Source organism: Prionailurus viverrinus, chromosome A2 (assembly GCF_022837055.1).
Source record: "Prionailurus viverrinus isolate Anna chromosome A2, UM_Priviv_1.0, whole genome shotgun sequence".
Lineage (NCBI taxonomy): Eukaryota > Metazoa > Chordata > Mammalia > Carnivora > Felidae > Prionailurus > Prionailurus viverrinus.
The window spans coordinates 79,492,633-79,511,465 of record NC_062562.1 but is presented as its reverse complement, the minus strand read 5'-3'; the positions used below and the strand labels follow the sequence as shown (position 1 = coordinate 79,511,465).

Sequence of the window (18,833 nt, the reverse complement as noted above, 5' to 3'; positions counted from 1 at the left end):
AGACACTCAAAAGACTGAGCCACCCAGGTGCCTCTCACTTGCCTGTTTTTAGACTGTCATTTGTCCTTGTGTCTTTGCTTTGTAAGAGTTCTTTAAAAATCTTGGATGTAAGTCACCCTTCCAAAACTTGAAACTAAGGGTTTTGTTTTTTGTTTTTGTTTTCCTATGATGGTAACAGTGGGCTTCTTTGAAGCTAGGAAATATTCTTATGTTGTGGAAACTGTTGATTTGGGATTCTAAATGCACTGTATCATACTGTATACTTAAGGCATGCAATGCAATTTTTGTTCCTTTATATTTTTGATAAATCTGATCTCATTTTCATTAATCATTTTACACTATCTTTGGAGTACAAAATTTGCAGGGTCCCAGCGCTGTTCTTCTGCCAAATTCATTACAAATTCAACAGTTGATACAGTTTTCCCTTAAATATTCTGTCCCATAATACAATTAACATCTTCACTATCTTTATCAATGTCCTTTGGCCATTTAGCAAGATTGAAAACATCATCATTTATTATCTAATAATAATGATTACCAGTTACTTTAGTTTTCTTCTTGGCAAAAATTCTTTCTGTGCTTAGGATGCTTTAGTTTTAAAATATTACTTTCTGGGGGCACCTGGGTGGCTCAGTCGGTTGAGCGTCCGACTTCGGCTCAGGTCATGATCTCACAGTCCATGGGTTCGAGCCCCGCGTCAGGCTCTGGGCTGGTGGCTCAGAGCCTGGAGCCTGTTTCAGATTCTGTGTCTCCCTCTCTCTCTGCCCCTCCCCCACTTGCACTCTGTCTCTCTCTGTCTCAAAAATAAATAAACATTTAAAAAAATATATTACTTTCTGGGGACGCCTGGATGGCTCAGTTGTTTGAGCTTTCGACTTTTGATTTTGACTCAGTTCATGATCCCAGGGTCATGGGATGGAGCCCTGCATGAGACTCCATGGTGAGCATGGAGCCTGCTCAAGATTCATTCTCTCTCTCTCTCTCTCTCTCTCTCTCTCTCTCTCAAATAAAATATTATTTCTGCTTATTGAGCACTTACTGTATTTAAGGCATAGAAATAGATGCTGCATAGACACCATGTCACTTCCATTTCACCACCCTGTGGGGTTAGTATTATGATCTCCATTTTACAGATGAGTAGTCTGAGGCTCAAAACCCAAGTCTGACTTTACTGCCTGAGCTTTTAACTTTTACAACACTGCCTAAAGAGGTAGAGGAATACTACATCACAGATTTTTATCATGTTGTGTTTTTAAAAACACATGAACAGATGCAACTTTGTGTAGTCGGCTGCTGCAACCATGCACTGGAAGTCCAGAAAAGTCCTCTGTTCCTAGGACTATGGAGGAAAACTGGTGAGCTCCAGCAAAGCCCAAGCCTAAATTTCACCTTTGCTAAAACAGGGGTTTGAAACCCAAGGAAAAATGCAAACGATGTAAGCTCTCAGATTACCACCAACTCATAACCTCTACAGTCCTAACTCCCATGAGAATGATTACTTTATGTAACAGTCTACAGGACAGCAGGGCAGCATATACAGGTTTAGGTTTATGAAACCAAGTATTTAGCTATTTTTCAAGTTAATTTACTTACTCATTAAGTAACCTCTACACTCAACATGGGGCTCGAATAACTCCAAGAGTCTAAGTGTTTATTGATGGGATCCCCACCGTACCTTACCCTAGAGGGATTCCCTATTTACTGCCTAAAAGAGAATCAGATTTCTTTTTAATTTTTAAATATTTATTTTTGAGATAAAGAGTGCAACCAGGGGAGGGGCAGAGAGAGAAGGGGACAGAGGATCTGGAGTGGGCTCTGCGCTGACAGCAGTGAGCCTGATGTGGGCTCGACCTCATGAACAGTGAGATCATGACCTATGCTCAAATGACTGAGCCACCCAGGCGCCCCAAGAGAATCAGATTTCTTAAAATAAATTCTACCACGCAATTTATATCCTATGCCACTGTCTTTAAAGGTGGGAGAGTGGAGATGTAAGTTTAATAAACTGGGAAGAGCTTGTTAACAGAGATCACAAACTACACCATCTCTGTCAGGCTACTCTGGGTCGGAGTCACCCAACTGCTTATTGTACTGAGCCAAGATTTACCTATAAAAAAAGAAACTAAAAACAGAATCCCCGATGGGAGAAAAACTTACTTTTTGGGTTATACCCTTCTGAACACTGATGTATTTTTATTTTTTCCATGTACATGTATAACCTTAAAACACAAAAAAATTAGAAGGATATTATGGATCAGTTGATGAGATACACTGGCTCATTTGGCCCAGACATGAATAGTTATAAATGACAGCAACAGGATACCTGGGTGGCTCAGTTGGTTAAGTGTGACTTCAGCTCAGGTCATCATCTCATGGTTTGTAAGTCTGAGTCCTGTGTCGGGCTCTGTGCTGACAGTTCAGAGCCTGGAGCCTGCTTCGGATCCTGTGTTTCCCTCTCTCTCTGCCCCTACCCTACTCACGGTCTCTCTCTCAAAAATAAATAAACATTAAAAAAAATTTAAAAATCACAGCAACAAAAAATCTTTCTTCTTTTTTTATGAGAGCTCTTTCAGACAAAAGTTAAGGAATGAAATACAAACCTTCCAACTTGATATGTGGGGACAGCAGTAGTTCCAAATCTTTGCATTCCATAGTAGTTAATAAATCCAATCTCCTTGAGAGAGTTCATGGCTTGCTGAACTTGTTCATCAGTTCCTGTTATATTTCTGTTAAGGGCCCAAATTTCCCAGAAAAAAATTTAGTCACACATATTCATGGATACATATAAATGATATGGCTTAGCTTCCATGCCTTTCCCCTTTTTTAAAAAAAGGTTTTAGGGCTGCCCTGGGTGGCTCAGTCGGTTAGCGTCTGACTTCAGCTCAGGTCATGATCTCCCAGTTCACAGGTTCAAGCCTGGCATCAGGCTCTATGCTGACAGAGCCTAGAGCCTGCTTCAGATTTTATGTCCCTCTCTCTCTCTGCTCCTCCCCCATTCAAACTCTCTGTCACTCAAAAATAAACATTAAAAAATTTTTTTTAAGTTTTATTTAAGTAATCTCTACACCCCACGTGGAGCTTGAACTCATGACTCTGGTATCAAGAGTCACATGCTCTTCCTACTGAGCCAGCCAGGTGCTCCTCCCTGCCTTTCCCTTATCCCTGGTAGCCTTCTCTCTACCTCCTGAGGACCCTTTTCCTTTTCTCTTTTCTTTTTTTAAATTGTAAATGGAAGCTCTGCACCCACTAAACAATAGCTCTCCTTTCCCCCTCCTACGCCAGGCCCTAGGTAACCTCTTGTGTCTGTGAGTGCGCCCATCCAGATACTGCATGTAGGCGGAAGCACAGCCTCTTGATCTTTAAACCCTGTGTTGGAAGCAGACAGCTTCTCTCCGAAGGAAGGGGTGAGTTTTGAGAGGTGAGGGGGCGTTGGCACAAATACTCCAGCAGTACTTGCTCTCCCGGCCCTATGGGGCTCTGCTCTGCCTTCCTTTCCTGCCACACCTGTTAGTGCCAGCTCACCTGGGTTGATCATTGGTGCAAACAGACGTGAGGTGCCCCAGCAAGACCCTCTAGTCTGCATTCCTACCTGCAGTTCTTTACCTGAGGACAACAGTGAAGTGGTTCCCTTGAAGCTCTCCCAATTTCAGAGGGTTTTTCTGATAGCTGAAATTCCCTAGCTTAAAGTTCATCAAGCACTTGTTCAAGTGGGCAAGTCTTTGAGCAGTTATTCTAAAAAATATAAAAAAAAAAAAAAGGAGCACAAAGAGATCATGAAATACTGCCTCACTGAAAAATAGTCCAGGACGCTTGTTACTTGTTCCTACTTGAAACCAGACTGCAGCACGCTATGAAGAGTGAAAAAGGCACCCCAGCAGCTAGGGTGAGCGTTACTTTCCATTTTCCTCTGGACTGTTCCTCCAGCAAAATGATACTGGTTCATTCTTATTGGACAGACGTAACCTGGGCCATATTTATATTCATAAAGCCTCAAGTTATTTATAATGAGTAATGGGACAATCACGTAGGCGCAATCTGCTACTTTTTGTGACGGGGGAAGGGTGCGGCAAGGGGATAAGAGCAGAGAGCAATCCCATACAACTGCAGAGATTGTTATTAAACATTTTAAAGAGTCAGTCCCATTTTCAGAAAAATATTGTAATCTTGCTACAGGAAACTTGGAAAAGTACAAAGAAAGGCAATTTATAGTTTCATTACCTGAAAAAAATGTTAATATCTAACTTTGTAATTCCTCCCATTCTTTTTTTTTCATTCTTTTCTTTTTCTTTTTTTTTAAAGTTTATTTTGAGAGAGAGAGGGAGAGAGCAGGGGAGGGGCAGAGAGAGAGAGAGAGAGAGAGAGAGAGAATCTGAAGCATGCTTTTTCACTGTAAGTGCTGAGCCTGATGTGGGGCTCAAACCCACAAACCATGAGATCATGACCTGAGCTGAAATCAAGAGTCAGACACTTAACCAACTGAACAACACAGGTACCCCTCCAGTCTTTTCTTCTTAAACACATGATAGATATAGACAGATAGACAGACAGATAGAGATGGAATTTTACCACGAATGTGTACCTTGCTATCATTTAAAAGGTATTAGAAAGTGTTCATGAAAAATCCCTAAGTAGGGCGCCTGGGTGGCGCAGTCGGTTAAGTGTCCGACTTCAGCCAGGTCACGATCTCGCGGTCCGTGAGTTCGAGCCCCGCGTCGGGCTCTGGGCTGATGGCTCAGAGCCTGGAGCCTGTTTCCGATTCTGTGTCTCCCTCTCTCTCTGTCCCTCCCCCGTTCATGCTCTGTCTCTCTCTGTCCCAAAAATAAATAAACGTTGAAAAAAAAATTAAAAAAAAAAAAAATCCCTAAGTAGTAATACATGTAGAAAAACAAATAGAGGACTGAAAAACTTTTGTCCTTTCTCCAGCCCTTAACAACTCTCCCCACCAGTAGCCAATGTTAATAGCTTCTAATGTTTCCTTCCAGAAACACTTTCTGTATATAGAAGCATGTAAGTACCTACTGTCTCCTCTCTTTTAAGTATTTTTTTGGGAAGCTTTTAACATAAATGTCATGTATATGGAAAAATACACAACTCATAAGTGTTCTGCTTGATGAATTTTCACAAAGTAAACACAACCATGTAACTAATACCCAGATCCTCCCTTTTAGAAAACAAATTTCATTACATTATAAATTGTTCAGCATCTTGCTTTTTTCACTTAAAAATGAATATCTGATGGGGCGCCTGGATGGCTCAGTCGGTTAATCGTCTGACTTTGGCTCAGGTCATGATCTCGTAGCTTGTGGGTCTGAGCCCTGTGTTGAAATCCGCACTGATAGCCTGCTTGGAATGCTCTCTCCTTTTCTCTGCCCCTCCCCCCCCCCTGCACTTTTTCTCTCAAAATAAACCTCAAAAAAAACAATGAAAATCCGAGGTTTACTTTATTCACGCAGTACTTCTGAAGCTGCCTCGTTCTTTGGCCAGCGGCACAAGGATGGCTGCTGTCCTACACGGGTATTCAATCCTTTACATGACCAGTCTCCTTTGAAGGGCATTTAAATTGCTACCTATCTTTTGCTATCACACACAATTCTATAGCAAATAACCTTACACATACTTCTTTGTGCATCTATATAGGTACATGACTGGAATAAATCCCTAGATGTGGATTTAAAATTTTAATCCCTATTGCCCTCCAAAAATGTTTTATCGGGGCGCCTGGGTGGCTCAGTCGGTTAAGCGTCCGACTTCAGCTCAGGTCATGATCTCGCGGTCCGTGAGTTCGAGCCCCACGTCGGGCTCTGTGCTGACAGCTCAGAGCCTGGAGCCTGTTTCGGATTCTGTGTCTCCCTCTCTCTCTCTGACCCTCCCCCAATCATGCTCTGTCTCTGTCTCAAAAATAAACGTTAAAAAAAAAAATTTTTTTAATTAAAAAAAAAAAAAAGTTTTATCAATTTATGTTCACACTATTAATATGTAAGTGCCTGCTGCCTCATCCCTGTGTCTCCTCCCATAGCATATTATAAACCTTTTTGAGCTCTGCCAGTCTGTTAAGAATGGTATTTTATCTTGGTTTTTACCTACATACTTCCTACTGCGAGGAACATTTAAACATTTCTACATATGTTGACTGCGAACTGCCTGTTTGTTCTGTTACCTATTTTTTTAACCTATTTCTAAGACGTGTTTACTCATTTAGAGAGAGCAAGAGCTCAAGCGTGTACATGAACAAGGGGTGGGCAGAGAGGAAAGATACAGAATCTCAAGCAGGGTCCGCGCTGTTAGCGCAGAGCCTGATGCCGGGCTTGATCTCATGAACCACGAGACTGTGACCTGAGCCGAAATCAAGAGCTAGGACGCTCAACCAAGTAAGTCATCCAGGTGCCGCTGCCACCCGCCCCCCCCCCCCCGGCTTTTTTTAACCTATTTTTGATATTATTTTCCTTGCTGTTTTTATATAGTAAGGTAATCTCTTTACCACACATTTTGCAAATAGTATCTCCCATTTTGTGAGTTTAGAGTAGTTTATACTTCAGAAAATTTCCTGACTGCTAAATAATTTAAAATTCAAATGACAGAAAAGTGGCAACAGTGTAATGAACCTTATACTTTGCAGGGAGATTGACCAAATGTTAACTTTTCCCAAGATTTACTTTACACCTCTTTCTAGATCTATAAACACCCACACAGTAAATACTTGACTGACCCATGTGAGTTAGTTGCAGACATCACACCTTACTCCTAGAGAGCTGTGTGTGTGTCTCCTAGAACAGGCAGTTGCCTGCCTAACCAAGTGGGTCACGCTCAGGAAGCCTAACATGAAATTCCACACTACCAGTAAGCAGTCCATATCCAAACTCACTCAATTACCCAGTAACACAATTTCGATTTTTTTTTAAGCTCCTTAAATTCAAGATCTAACCGAGGACCACATACTCCCATTGGGACATCTAGTTATTCACCATTAAGGTATCTGGATCTGCCCAGCCTTTTGCATTACGTTGGTATCGGGCTTTTAGCAGAATCCAGGCCAGCTGTTTTACACCATGCCTTTACATTTGGATTTGTCTGATTGACGCCTCGTGATCAGACTTAGGTACACATATTACTTAAGTGATACTGTGGCTTTTTTGGTGTATCACAGCAAAAGGCAATAATGTTCAGTCTGTCCATCACTGATGGTATAAACTTAATCACTGGGTTATGATGGTACTTGCTAGGTTTTTCTACTGTAATGGGACCTTTCTCTCTTTTCCCCTACCATCCATCCATCCATCCATCCACTTAAAAATGTTTATTAGTTTTGAGAGAGAGAGAAAGAAAGAGAACATCAGCAGGAGAGAGGCAGAGAGAGGGGAACAGAGGATTAAAGCGGGCTCTACACTGACAGCAGAGAGCCCGATGTGGGGATCCACCTCAGGAACTGTGAGATCTTGACCTGAACAGAGATGCTTAACCGACTGAACCACCCCAGGCGCCCCTTCCTTTCTTTGTAATTAGTAAACTGAAGGGTGGTATTTTAAAAACTGGGCAACTACCCTGTTCTCCCACAGTCTTGCATCGGCTTGTTCAGGTATCTGAGAATTCGTATTGCCTGAAGCAAATACTACTGGATTGATGTGAGTGTTTTTCTGTACTACCATTCCTGCTTTAGCTGGCATTCTTCCATAAATAAGGACTATATAGTAAAACTGTAGTTATGTTCATGAATATTTTTTTAGTAGGTCTGGGATTTAAGTCATCCTTAGAAAGAGTATTCCTAGTTGGAGATTATTATTAAAGTACGTTAAGTAGAGTACGTTTACAGTTGTTTTCCTAGTAAGAAGGGCACTTCTGTTTTGTTTTGGCTTAGAGTAGTGATTACTTTTTATCATGGCTCATTTAGAGCAGAGTCGGCCTCCATGGATTCACTAACCCACTAATTTTCACTACTGGGTTTTTACAAGTTTCCACTGGTTGTGGAGAAAAACAGAACTCTGGGCACTGTTGTTCCAGGGGCTGAGGGGGAGCTTCTGTTTCTCGCTCCCCAGCCCACCTCTGATGCAAAAAGTGGATGGTTTAGGAAGGAGCAGGATAGGTGATGCTCACTCAGAAGGTTTTCCTGTTCTCGCCACCTGCTTTACACCATGCAGCTCGTCGCGCTAAGCAACAAGGAGGTCAAGGGAAGAAAAGGGCAAGTGTTTTTCACATACAGACTGGCAACCAGGTCAGCTGCAGCTCAGTGGCTTGGACTCCACATTTTAAAATAACAGCATCACATGTGCCTTTTTGATTTATGTCCTTTTAAAAAGGTACATTGTGGGAGCACCTGTGTGGCTCAGTCAGCTAAGCGTCCAACTTTGGCTCAGTTAATGATCTCACAATTCATGGGTTCGGGCTCCCCATTGGGTTCTGTGCTGACAGCTCAGAGCCTGGAGCCTGCTTCGGATTCTGTGTCTCCTTCTTTCTCTGCCCCTCCCCTGCTTGCACTGTCTCTCTCCCTCTCAAAAATAAACAAACATCAAAACACTTTTTTCTAAATAATAAAAATAAATTTTTTGAATGTTTATTTTCGAGAGAAAGAGAAAGAACAGGAGCAGGGGAGGGGCAGAGAGAGAGGGAGATACAGAATCTAGAATAGGCTCCAGGCTCTGACCTCTCAGCACACAGACTGATGTGGGGCTCAAACTCAAGAACTGTGAGATTGTGCCTGAGTTGAAGTCAGACACTCAACCAACTGAGCCACCAAGGTGCCCCAGGGATCTGACTCATGATCCTGGCTCAGGTCATGACCTTACCATTTGTGGGATTGAGCCCTGAGTCAGGCTCTGTGCTGACAGTGTGGAACCTGTGTGGGATTCTCTTTGCCCCTCCCGTGCTCTCTCAAACAGAAAATAAACTTTATTTTATTTGATTTTTTTTTTATTAAAAAAAATTTTTTTTTCAACGTTTATTTATTTTTGGGACAGAGAGAGACAGAGCATGAACGGGGGAGGGGCAGAGAGAGAGGGAGACACAGAATCAGAAACAGGCTCCAGGCTCTGAGCCATCAGCCCAGAGCCTGACGCAGGGCTCGAACTCCCGGACCGCGAGATCGTGACCTGGCTGAAGTCGGACGCTTAACTGACTGCGCCACCCAGGCGCCCCAAGAAAATAAACTTTAAAAAAATAAGACAATGGTTTTTCATTTGAAGTTGATTTTTAATGTTTATTCATTTTTGAGAGACAGAGCATGAGTGGGAGTAGGGCAGAGAGAGAGAAACACACACATGCAGAATCTGAAGCAGGCTCCACGCTCTGAGCCATCAGCACAGAGCCCAATGCGGGGCTCAAACCCATGAACTGTGAGATCATGACCTGAGTTAAAGTTGGACAGTCAACCAACTGAGCCACCCAGGAGCCCCTCATTTGAGATTTTCAAATTTTGTCCTGTTAAAATATTTTTATATTGTTATGACAACATTCATCTCTACTTTGGTAAAGAGGTTTTTTAAAATTAGAAATAATCTGGCGTGCCTAGGTGTTTTAGTCGGTTAATTGTACAACATGGGCTCAGGTCACAATCTCTTGGTTCACAAGTTCGAGCCCCACGTCAAGCCCTGTGCTGACAGCTCAGAGCCTGGAGCCTGCTTTGGATTCTGTATCTCCGTCTCTCTCTGCGCCTCTCCTGCTTGTGCTGTCTCTGTCTCTCAAAAATAAACATTAAAAAAGAAAATTAAAATAAATAAAATAAAATTAGGAATAATCCAATATGCTTGAAAATAATTCATCAATTGAAATTTACTTTTTTTTTTTTTTTAATTTTTTTTTTCAACGTTTATTTATTTTTGGGACAGAGAGAGACAGAGCATGAGTGGGGGAGGGGCAGAGAGAGAGGGAGACACAGAATCGGAAACAGGCTCCAGGCTCCGAGCCATCAGCCCAGAGCCCGACGCGGGGCTTGAACTCCCGGACCACCCGGACCGCGAGATCGTGACCTGGCTGAAGTCGGACGCTTAACCGACTGCGCCACCCAGGCGCCCCTGAAATTTACTTTTTTACTTAAGATTCTCCAATTTGTGCCATTTGGGTTGTTCACAAGTTCTCAAAATTATAAATAATGCTGCATAGTATATCGTTGCACATAAGAAAACAGTTTTGAGTTTTTCTAAATTCAGATTTGCTCTGAAAAGATAGCTACTCTGAGAACTACTACAATGAAGAGCGTTTGTGCTTCACTTTGTTGAATAATATACTTTACGCTCTAGACTGGTTTTCAGCACTGGTCCCTGAGCTCATTCCTGCTAGCGGGAGACATGGTCCAGCTGTGGCCTGAAATACAAGAGTTAGAAGTGTGGGTGTGTGTGTCTGAAAGTGGATTCTGGGCCTCCGGCCTGTATAAAAGGCTGAGCTCTGCCCCAAAGTGCCTGGTCTATACACCCAAAGTAGCAGATCGTGGACGCAGCCCCACAAAGGGGTGAACCGTGCCCTGCAGTGGCTGAAGTCCCAGTGTTACATGAAAAATTATTGGGTTTTATCTTACTCCTTAGTTAAAAATATGCTGCTACTGAGTTAAATAAATTGCTTAAAATGCACCTATATAATACCAGCTTGCCATTTCATCTCACAGAATTCTCTTTTTCTTTGCTGAAAATTTCCCTATACTTTCTGAAGACAATCAATTCTTTGATGCATATCAATCAGCTTATTTGTTTCCTAGTTCAATATGTGCAGAAGCAGGCTGACCAAATTTGAGGAAAAAAATCTGTCATTGCCCCATTAATTAACACAAAATGTAGGAAGCTAACCAGAAGTTGGGAAACGGGCAGAGTTCGTACTCCATCCCCTCCCCACCACCAACCCCTTGTCCAACCTGAGAACCACATAGCACAGAGCAGGTCAGGTCCAGCCTTGGACCAGCTGCTCAGAGCAGCTCCATTAGCAAAGGGGCACCAGGCATTGACTGCATACAGAGGGGGACACTAGTGGAACCAACAAGGCATAAATTCATCCAGGAACTATATCCCAAAGAATTCAGGAGGCAGAGGGATTATGATGCACAGAGTGAGGAAGACGAGGACAGAACTCCTCTTTGGTCAGTAACAACTACACAGAAACAAAATAAGTTTTGGCAGCTCTGGGGAGATCCTGGAGGGTACTCTGAGAGAGCCATGGAGGTGCCTGACAGCTCTGTTGTTTTCCTTCTTTTTAAAGCTGAGATAGAATTAACATAACCTAAGATTGGTAATTTTAACTGTTACAAAGTTCAGTGCTTTTAGTATATTCACAATGTTGTGCAACAGTTACGGCTATCTAATCCCAGAACGTTTCCATGATCCCAAAAAACCCTACACCTACTTACCCCTTTCCCGCTGGCTGAAGCCCCTGGCAAGCACTCACCTACTCTCTGTCTCTACACATTTCCCTGCTGTGGACATTGCATATAAATGTAATCAGATCATATGTGGGCTTTGGTGCCTGACTTCTTTTACTCAGCATCACATTTTAAAGATTCACCCATGCTGTAGTATGCATCAGTACTCCATTCCTTCTTATGGATGCATCACATTCTGTTGCCAATCCCTTTATTTTAAAGTTTTTTAATTTTTTATTTCTTTTTGAGAGAGAGAGAGAGAGAGAGAGAGAGAGAGAGAGAGAGAAAGAAAGTCACAGAATCCGAAGCAGGCTCCAGGCTCTGAGCTGTCAACACAGAGCCTGATGCAGGGCTCGAACACACGAACCATGAGATCATGACCTGAGCCGAAGTCAGACATTTAACCAACTGAGCCACCCAGGCGCCCCTCTATTGTCTATTCTTGAACATACAACAGACACGTATTTCTGAATCCCACTGGCACAGGAGAAAGCAGGAGCTATACTCGTTCTGAAGGATGGGTATTCCCTGATAAGAGATAAAGTGGTATAGACAGTATCTTCATGATACTGTTCACAGTTGTAATTTTGACGATCTCAGATGGAGCTCTCTGGTTTGTAAATTCATAGTGAATTCTGTGAATAACTTGGGAATACTAAAAATCTCACTCTCAAACATAAGGAGCCAAAGTAAGCAACAGGTTGCGTATCAGCCCTTATTAACAAAGGCACTGAAACTGGCCCAGGTTCAAAAAGGAGACTGGCAGGAAGAGGCAAGAAAAGAAACAAATCATTCTGAATGAGGCTGTTCCTGCCCGAGATCCTGTGAAAATGACGAGGTGGCTGGAGAGTTACATGAAGCTGAAAAGCAATGCTGCTTACCCCTAGGATTGAGCGATTCAGCAATAATTAAAACGCCTGTGTGGCAGAGAGGGTTTATCCTGTCTACTACCAGTTCTCACGGGAAAGGCCGCCTGCCTGGCCCCGAGTATCCATTAAGCAAACGAAGGGTGTAGCCTGCATCCTCGAGATAAGTGCTATGTGCTTTCCAAAGGCCAACGCTGAGGTGTCTAATATGGTTTCTTACTAAGTCAACAGGAAGATGATAAAAGCAGCAAAGGGCTATGGAGACAGAGCCCAGTGTGATCAAGTAGGACACCTGGTGGCTGACCAAGAAGAGAGATAAATATCTTCATTCCAAATATTCAAAGATTTCACATCATGTAATGCAATCTAAAAGAAGGAGATGCCATGTTCTGACCCTCAAATTAGCAAATGATTTATTTTATTAAAAAACAATTTTAACATTTATTTACTGTTGAGCGACAGAGTGTGAGCAGGGAAGGGGCAGAGAGAGAGGGAGACACAGAATCTGAAGCAAGTTCCAGGCTCTGGGCTGTCAGCATAGAGCCTGATGTGGGGCTTGAACCCACAAACCATGAGATCATGACCTGACCTGAAGTCAGACGCTTTAACCGACTGAGCCACCCAGACATCCCTGATTTTTTTTTTTTTTTTTTTTTTTTTTAAATCACAAGTTGTGTTAGGGAGGATTCTGGGGAAGCAGAATAGAGGTGGTAAGTGGGTACTGCCTTTCCATAGGGTAATTAGGCCTTGGTATCAAAAACCCAAGACCTGAGTTTCACATTCTCTTTAAGTCAGAATTCCACTGCTAAGTTTATCTTAATGGAGTTTTCACAGATGTGCCCAAGATTTAGCTACCGATATGTCTGTCATGGAATTGCTTATAATAGCAAGAAATGGGAAACAATGTCAACATCCCCAAATAGAGTAACAGTTCATAAATTAGGATTCGCCATATATCTAAATATCTTTTGCTATGTACTAAAAGGGAAAGAGGTACACCATTTACTGTTCACGAGAACACATTCTATATAAATATTTTGGTTCAAAGGAAAAGAGTCGCTTACAAAAAACACACCGAGCTGTGCACAAGGCAACTAGGAGGAAGGACAATTATGGCTTAACTTTCACTTTCTACCTCATTCTCTCTGTGATGAAAACAAAACTAACTTATTTATTTTTTAAAAGATTTTGTTTTTAAGTCACCTCCACACCCAACATGGGGCTTGAACTCACAACCCTGAGATCAAGAGTTGCATGCTCCACTGACTGCCAGCCAGGCGATGAATTTACTTTTTTTTTTTTTTTTTTACTTATTTCTTAATTTATGTGAAAAAAATTCACAGAGCCAGCCAGAAAACACAGGAATTGTCTACAATGATATTTTAGCTCCCAAAGGGAAGGCAAGAACCTTCTGTGTCCCACATCCATGGAGGATGGAAAACCTGAGCCCTCAAATCACTGCTGTTCCCCATTTCTGACTAGCCCCCACTGGCCCACTACCCCTGGAGGCGATTTCAAATCCTCACACTCTTTTCAAGTTCCCCTCCCCACTCCTGCCCCCTCCACTCTCAGCAGAGGACTCCACATTCTATGTGTCATGGGAAGAAAAGGAACAGGCCACCAAGTAGAACTTCTTCAGGTATCTTGTGCCGCTCTCTTTCAAACACATCAGCATTTGCACACACAGTAAAGTCACGGAGAGCAGACGTTCTTACTCTGCTTTCACTACTACATCCTGCCTCCATCCCAAGGTCAAGGAGGAAAAGGACTGGAAAATGCAGCAGGGTGCAACTGGACGCTTAACCCCAACACCACTGCAAGGTGGGAAAGCAGCGGACTACAGGGGATTGTGGGGCAGAGGAGATGCCACCTCAACTCTATGAAAAGATATGGGAATTACAAATAAATATATGTATTTACTTTAAGCGAGAACAGCAAGTATAAAGGACTTTACTTTTCATTACAGCATAATTAACCTGTGGTAAGCTGTACATATTCAAAACGTACACGTTTTATCGTGTGAATAGGCCCAGGAAACCATCGCCACATTCAAGATAATGAACATACACAGAAGTTTCCTCCTGTCCCTTTATTTCTCCCTCCCACCACTCCTTACCTTGGGGGGAGGAGGGGGCATAGACGAAAGCCTAAATTTGTCTGACGTCACAGAGCTACAAATACATCTTTTCCCCTTCCTTTCACTAAGCTGGCTGGGTTCAGAGCTCCATTCTCCCACCCCCAGGACATTGCAATGACCCTGATCTCCAGGGTTACCCACCTGCTCCAGTCACAACCCCTACTCCTGCCCCTACACACGATCCCTCTGTTTATTATATCACGGTCAAGTCCAAGATCCTCACCGAGGCCTATGGCCCCTCAGGATCTGGATCCTGCCGTTCCCTTGAGCCTTATTTTTGCTAGCTCCCCAAGACTCAAGTGCCTGCCAAGTACCCCATGTGCTGCGCTCCCCAACTCGTTTCCAGCGTCTTTTCACAAGCTGTTTTCTTGATTCAAACCAGCAACCCCGGACCCTCATGGCCCCGGGAAACTCCAACTTGTCCTTCTAGAATCTGGACCAGTGGTTCTCAACCAAGGCAATTTTGCCCTTTAGGGAACATTTGGCAAAATCTGGAGACATTTTTGGTTGTCACAGCTGGGGGGCAGGGGAATGGGTTGGGGGAGAATGCTGCTGGCATCTAGTGGGTAGTGACAAGGGCCACTGCTAAACGTGCACAGGACAGCCCCCAGCAAAGAATTACCCACTTCAAAAGGTGATGGCACGGGCCAAAAAGCCCTGATTAGATGAAAACTCGCACATCCCAATTTCTGTGCAAGCCTCCCTGGCCTGCCCCCCAAAACAAGCCCCACGCTTTGTTGTCAGGTCTGTCCCAACAACCCATTTTAGCCTTTATCGCACTGTGTGATAAGTTCTGATTTACTTGTCTGCCTGCTCCATTAAATTATAATTGCTTCTAATGCAGAGACCATCTTTTCATCTGTATATCCCTGGTGTGTAACAAAAGAACTCATTCACTGTTTTGTAATTAAATTTTAAATAACTCGTATTAATAATGAATGAACAACAGAGAGGAAGGAGAGAAAGAAGCACTTATTTTCCTGGCTCTACCACAAAAATCCTTTAAAAACCACACAAATAATACCTGTTTGCTGTAAAAATGTTACAAAATACAGATAAGAAGAAAAAAAAGAAAAATGTGTTTTTGAATAGGCAGTAGCAACCGTTTCAAGGGGGGAGCGGAGAACTCTGGAAGGTGGTGCTAGGGTTTCTGCAGAACGAGTCCCAGTATGTACTCTATACTTACTTGAGAACAGCAATCTCTTGAACGGTTATGGCCCGTTTATCTTTGGTTCCCATGTAGGAGAATATGTTTGGTTTGACTCTGGTAAAACAAAAACAAACGTATGAACTTGCAAACCATTAGAAAACTGTATTTCTCGTAATTTAAGATTCAAAATAAATATAAGAAAGTAAACGCCGCCCAAATAACTCCTTTCTTAGCAGGGCCCGACTTAGAACATTTGTGGTGAGTGAGTAGCATGTCATTCAAAGACTGGCTAGCCAGTAACCACAAAGGAAACAATGCATTTCCTACTGATCGTGGGCTGTTCATTAGATTACACACCTGTGAAGGTAAAGAGAAACTCATTTCTGACAACATACCACTCTGAAAATTTTACATCTTCAGTTTTTAAAAAGTTAATAATAATGTGAAGTTTCCAAAAACACATGCTATTTCTTTGCATTAAGAAAGCCAAATGCTAAAATAGGGATAGGAATAGTTTTGATGTAAAAGTGTAAGTAACTACGTTAACTAAGAAGTATTCTACAGAAACCGTTCCACATGAGAAGGAAAACCACAGGAAAAATTTCTTGAACTCTGTGCACTCCCCAACTGCAGATCTCAGAGGAACTCCCTCCCCAGTGGTCTATTCTCCCAGGCTCAGGTACAGACAGGTACCACTGACTCTCTCCCAGACAGCTAACAACTGGAGTAAAATAAAATGTTACTTACAGAGTACTGCGTCCTACAGGCTGAATGATCTTTTCCCCCAAATCCATATGTGGAAGCCCTGACCCCCACTACCTTAGAACAGTAACTGTATTTGGAGATAGGGCCTTTCAAGAGGGGGTTAAGTTAAAATGAGGCCAGTTTAGGGTGGGCCTTCCGAGCTGACTGGTGTTCTAAAAAGAAGGGAAAATTTGACCACACAGACGCCAGGGACACATGCACACAGAGGGAAGACCATGGCAGGACACGGAGAGCCGGTGGCCATCTGTAGGTCAAGAAGAGGCCTCAGAAAAAAAACAAGTCTTGGGACTTCTAGTCTCCAGAGCTGTGAAAAAAGTTGTTTGTTACTTAAGCCACCAGTCTGTGATATTTTGTTATGGCAGCCACAGCAAACTATCACACTGTGTACCATGTTTAAACTGGGTTTACTATATATCAGAAAGTAAATTTCCATTGCACACAGATTTGCTGCGGTGTCTGTATCCATGACGGAAGAAAAATTCTTCGGCACCGGGCCCATCCTCAGAGACTCCATCTCTGCTATATTTGCACTCCTATGAGAAAATCTGACTGGTCTCAGGTTTTCAATCTAGTCAATCTCCAAGAATTAAGAGTTTACGTCTAGTAAAGCAAATCCCAGCAAACACATTGAAGCATGGGCTTCCGGGGGAGCAGGTTAATTTTTACTTTCAACTGGATAGACTGGTAACTCTCAGCTCTACGTGAACTACTCACTTAAAGAATTTCCACCTCGGATCATTGGCAATAAGCAAGGAGGTTAGAAGAATTCACCTACTATCTAAGGAAACTATAATTGGGAGACACATTTGCTATCCATTTGCCTGTTTTCCCACTCCTTTTTCATTAGCGTGCAAAGAGGATTTTGTATGGGCACAAGAACAAGATACTAACCGTAAATATTTAGACAGTACGTTAATAGCATCCATGGTGTCTTTGTTTTCCTTGTAGAGTACAAAGTGGCAGTAACTTCCCCTAGATTTTGGCCAAGAATGTTTTCTTGGATCTTAAAAACAAAAAAATTAAATGTTATATATACCATAATAAAAGCGATCTAAGTTTTTTCTTATGAAACCTACAAGCTCATTTTTCACCAAAGAACCTCTGAGTGAGAAATCAGATCTAGTCTGACAAGAAATACAGGTTAAATGGTTACAGTTGTGCAGACTATAGGAATTATACTTCCTGTGATTGGGTACGCAACATTGTCCATATTTACAATCAAAAGCTGAAATGCAGGTTGTGTGATAAATGAGTGAGACTAAACAGCGGTCCTCACACAGAGAAAGAGAGAGGTCCACCGTTCCCCCGATGGCTTCTAGGTGGGTACTGGCCTTCTAGAACACACACAGTCCAGAGGGAAACAGCACTCCAGTTGGCATCTATACACCTTGCTTTGTGTCCTCGGCCAGGTGTTCACACACCCTGGATGGACGCCTCCACAGGGACGGGGATAAAGTTTGTGAAAGTTGCCACAGTGACGGGTTTGAATTTTCCAAAGGCTACTTCGGTCACAAAAGTTTAGTTAATACTAGTTGGTTTACAAATGTTTACCTGACAGAGCAAGCAGCTGCCATTCAAAACAAAATGGGTCATTATTCTTGGGGAAAAGGAAACTAAAAATTAAGCCAAGTTAAACGTTAACTTCTGAACTACAGTTAGTTTGATTGTTCAACTTTCTGAACACTGGCAAATCTGTCCAGACTTCGGAGAACTTTTAAAAGTATTCTTTTAAACGAACATTTTAACTATACTGTAATGTAGAGACAGATTTTTAAAAAAATATTAGGATTTAAACTTTGATTTTGAAAAATCAACATATTTGGGAGAAAATATGTAAGCCACAATCACACTTTCAGACGCTGTACAATAAGACTCGTGGGTCTGGAGCAACACACAGCTGCCACTGTTACTTGAACACATCTAATTCACTTAATTTCTGTAGCTCCATGAAAGAACAACTGTGGAAAAATACTTCATACAATCCTTAAGAGTCGTCTTCTCTTAAAAATGTTCCCTTGTCTTTGTCCCTAAAATAATCCTTTAGCATGAACTCATGAATCCTTCCTCTTCACAGAGATAAGAAACTCCTGGCACTGAAGTTGCTAAGACACCTGGCTTTGTCAAGGCAAAAAGCATTCTCGATAGGCCAGTGATTTATGCTACAATGTAAAGAACAAATGAACCAATAAATCATCTTGGAAAACTGCCACAGCATGTATGCTGGGCGATTGGCTTTTCCTTTCTGATAAATATGAACGTGAGTCTTTTCTGTCTTGGAGAAAAAAAGTATTTCTTTGGCTCTTGGTGTGAATTCCTCACAACTCATCCTCAGAAGATTGTGAATAAGAGTATTATTTTTGGCTTTCCTTCCAGCTCACTACAGTGAAATAAAACTGTCTATACTTAGCACTTGGGAGAAAAATCATTGGCATTTCATTTTATCTACATGAAACACCAACCGCTCTTACCTGCTGCAGTTCTGACCTCTGTCCAAATGCACAGCATAAAGAGCACAAGAGAGCAACGTTTAATTCAGAATAACGTTAAAGTGCTTAAGAGGTGAACATGCAAATGATCGCATGG

The 18,833-nt window shown here is 42.3% G+C and overlaps 1 protein-coding gene across 1 annotated transcript in view; it reads right to left on the bottom strand.

Annotated features, from left to right (window-relative positions):
- Positions 1-18,833, bottom strand: part of PUS7 (pseudouridine synthase 7) — a 56,694-nt gene that overhangs the window by 15,672 nt on the left and 22,189 nt on the right. Inside the window, exons 6-9 of the mRNA XM_047849339.1 lie at positions 17,142-17,253; positions 15,522-15,599; positions 3,604-3,732; positions 2,601-2,726 (exon numbers count right to left, since the gene is read on the bottom strand). Coding sequence (XP_047705295.1) covers positions 2,601-2,726; positions 3,604-3,732; positions 15,522-15,599; positions 17,142-17,253 — 445 coding nt within the window. The remainder of the gene's footprint in view (positions 1-2,600; positions 2,727-3,603; positions 3,733-15,521; positions 15,600-17,141; positions 17,254-18,833) is intronic.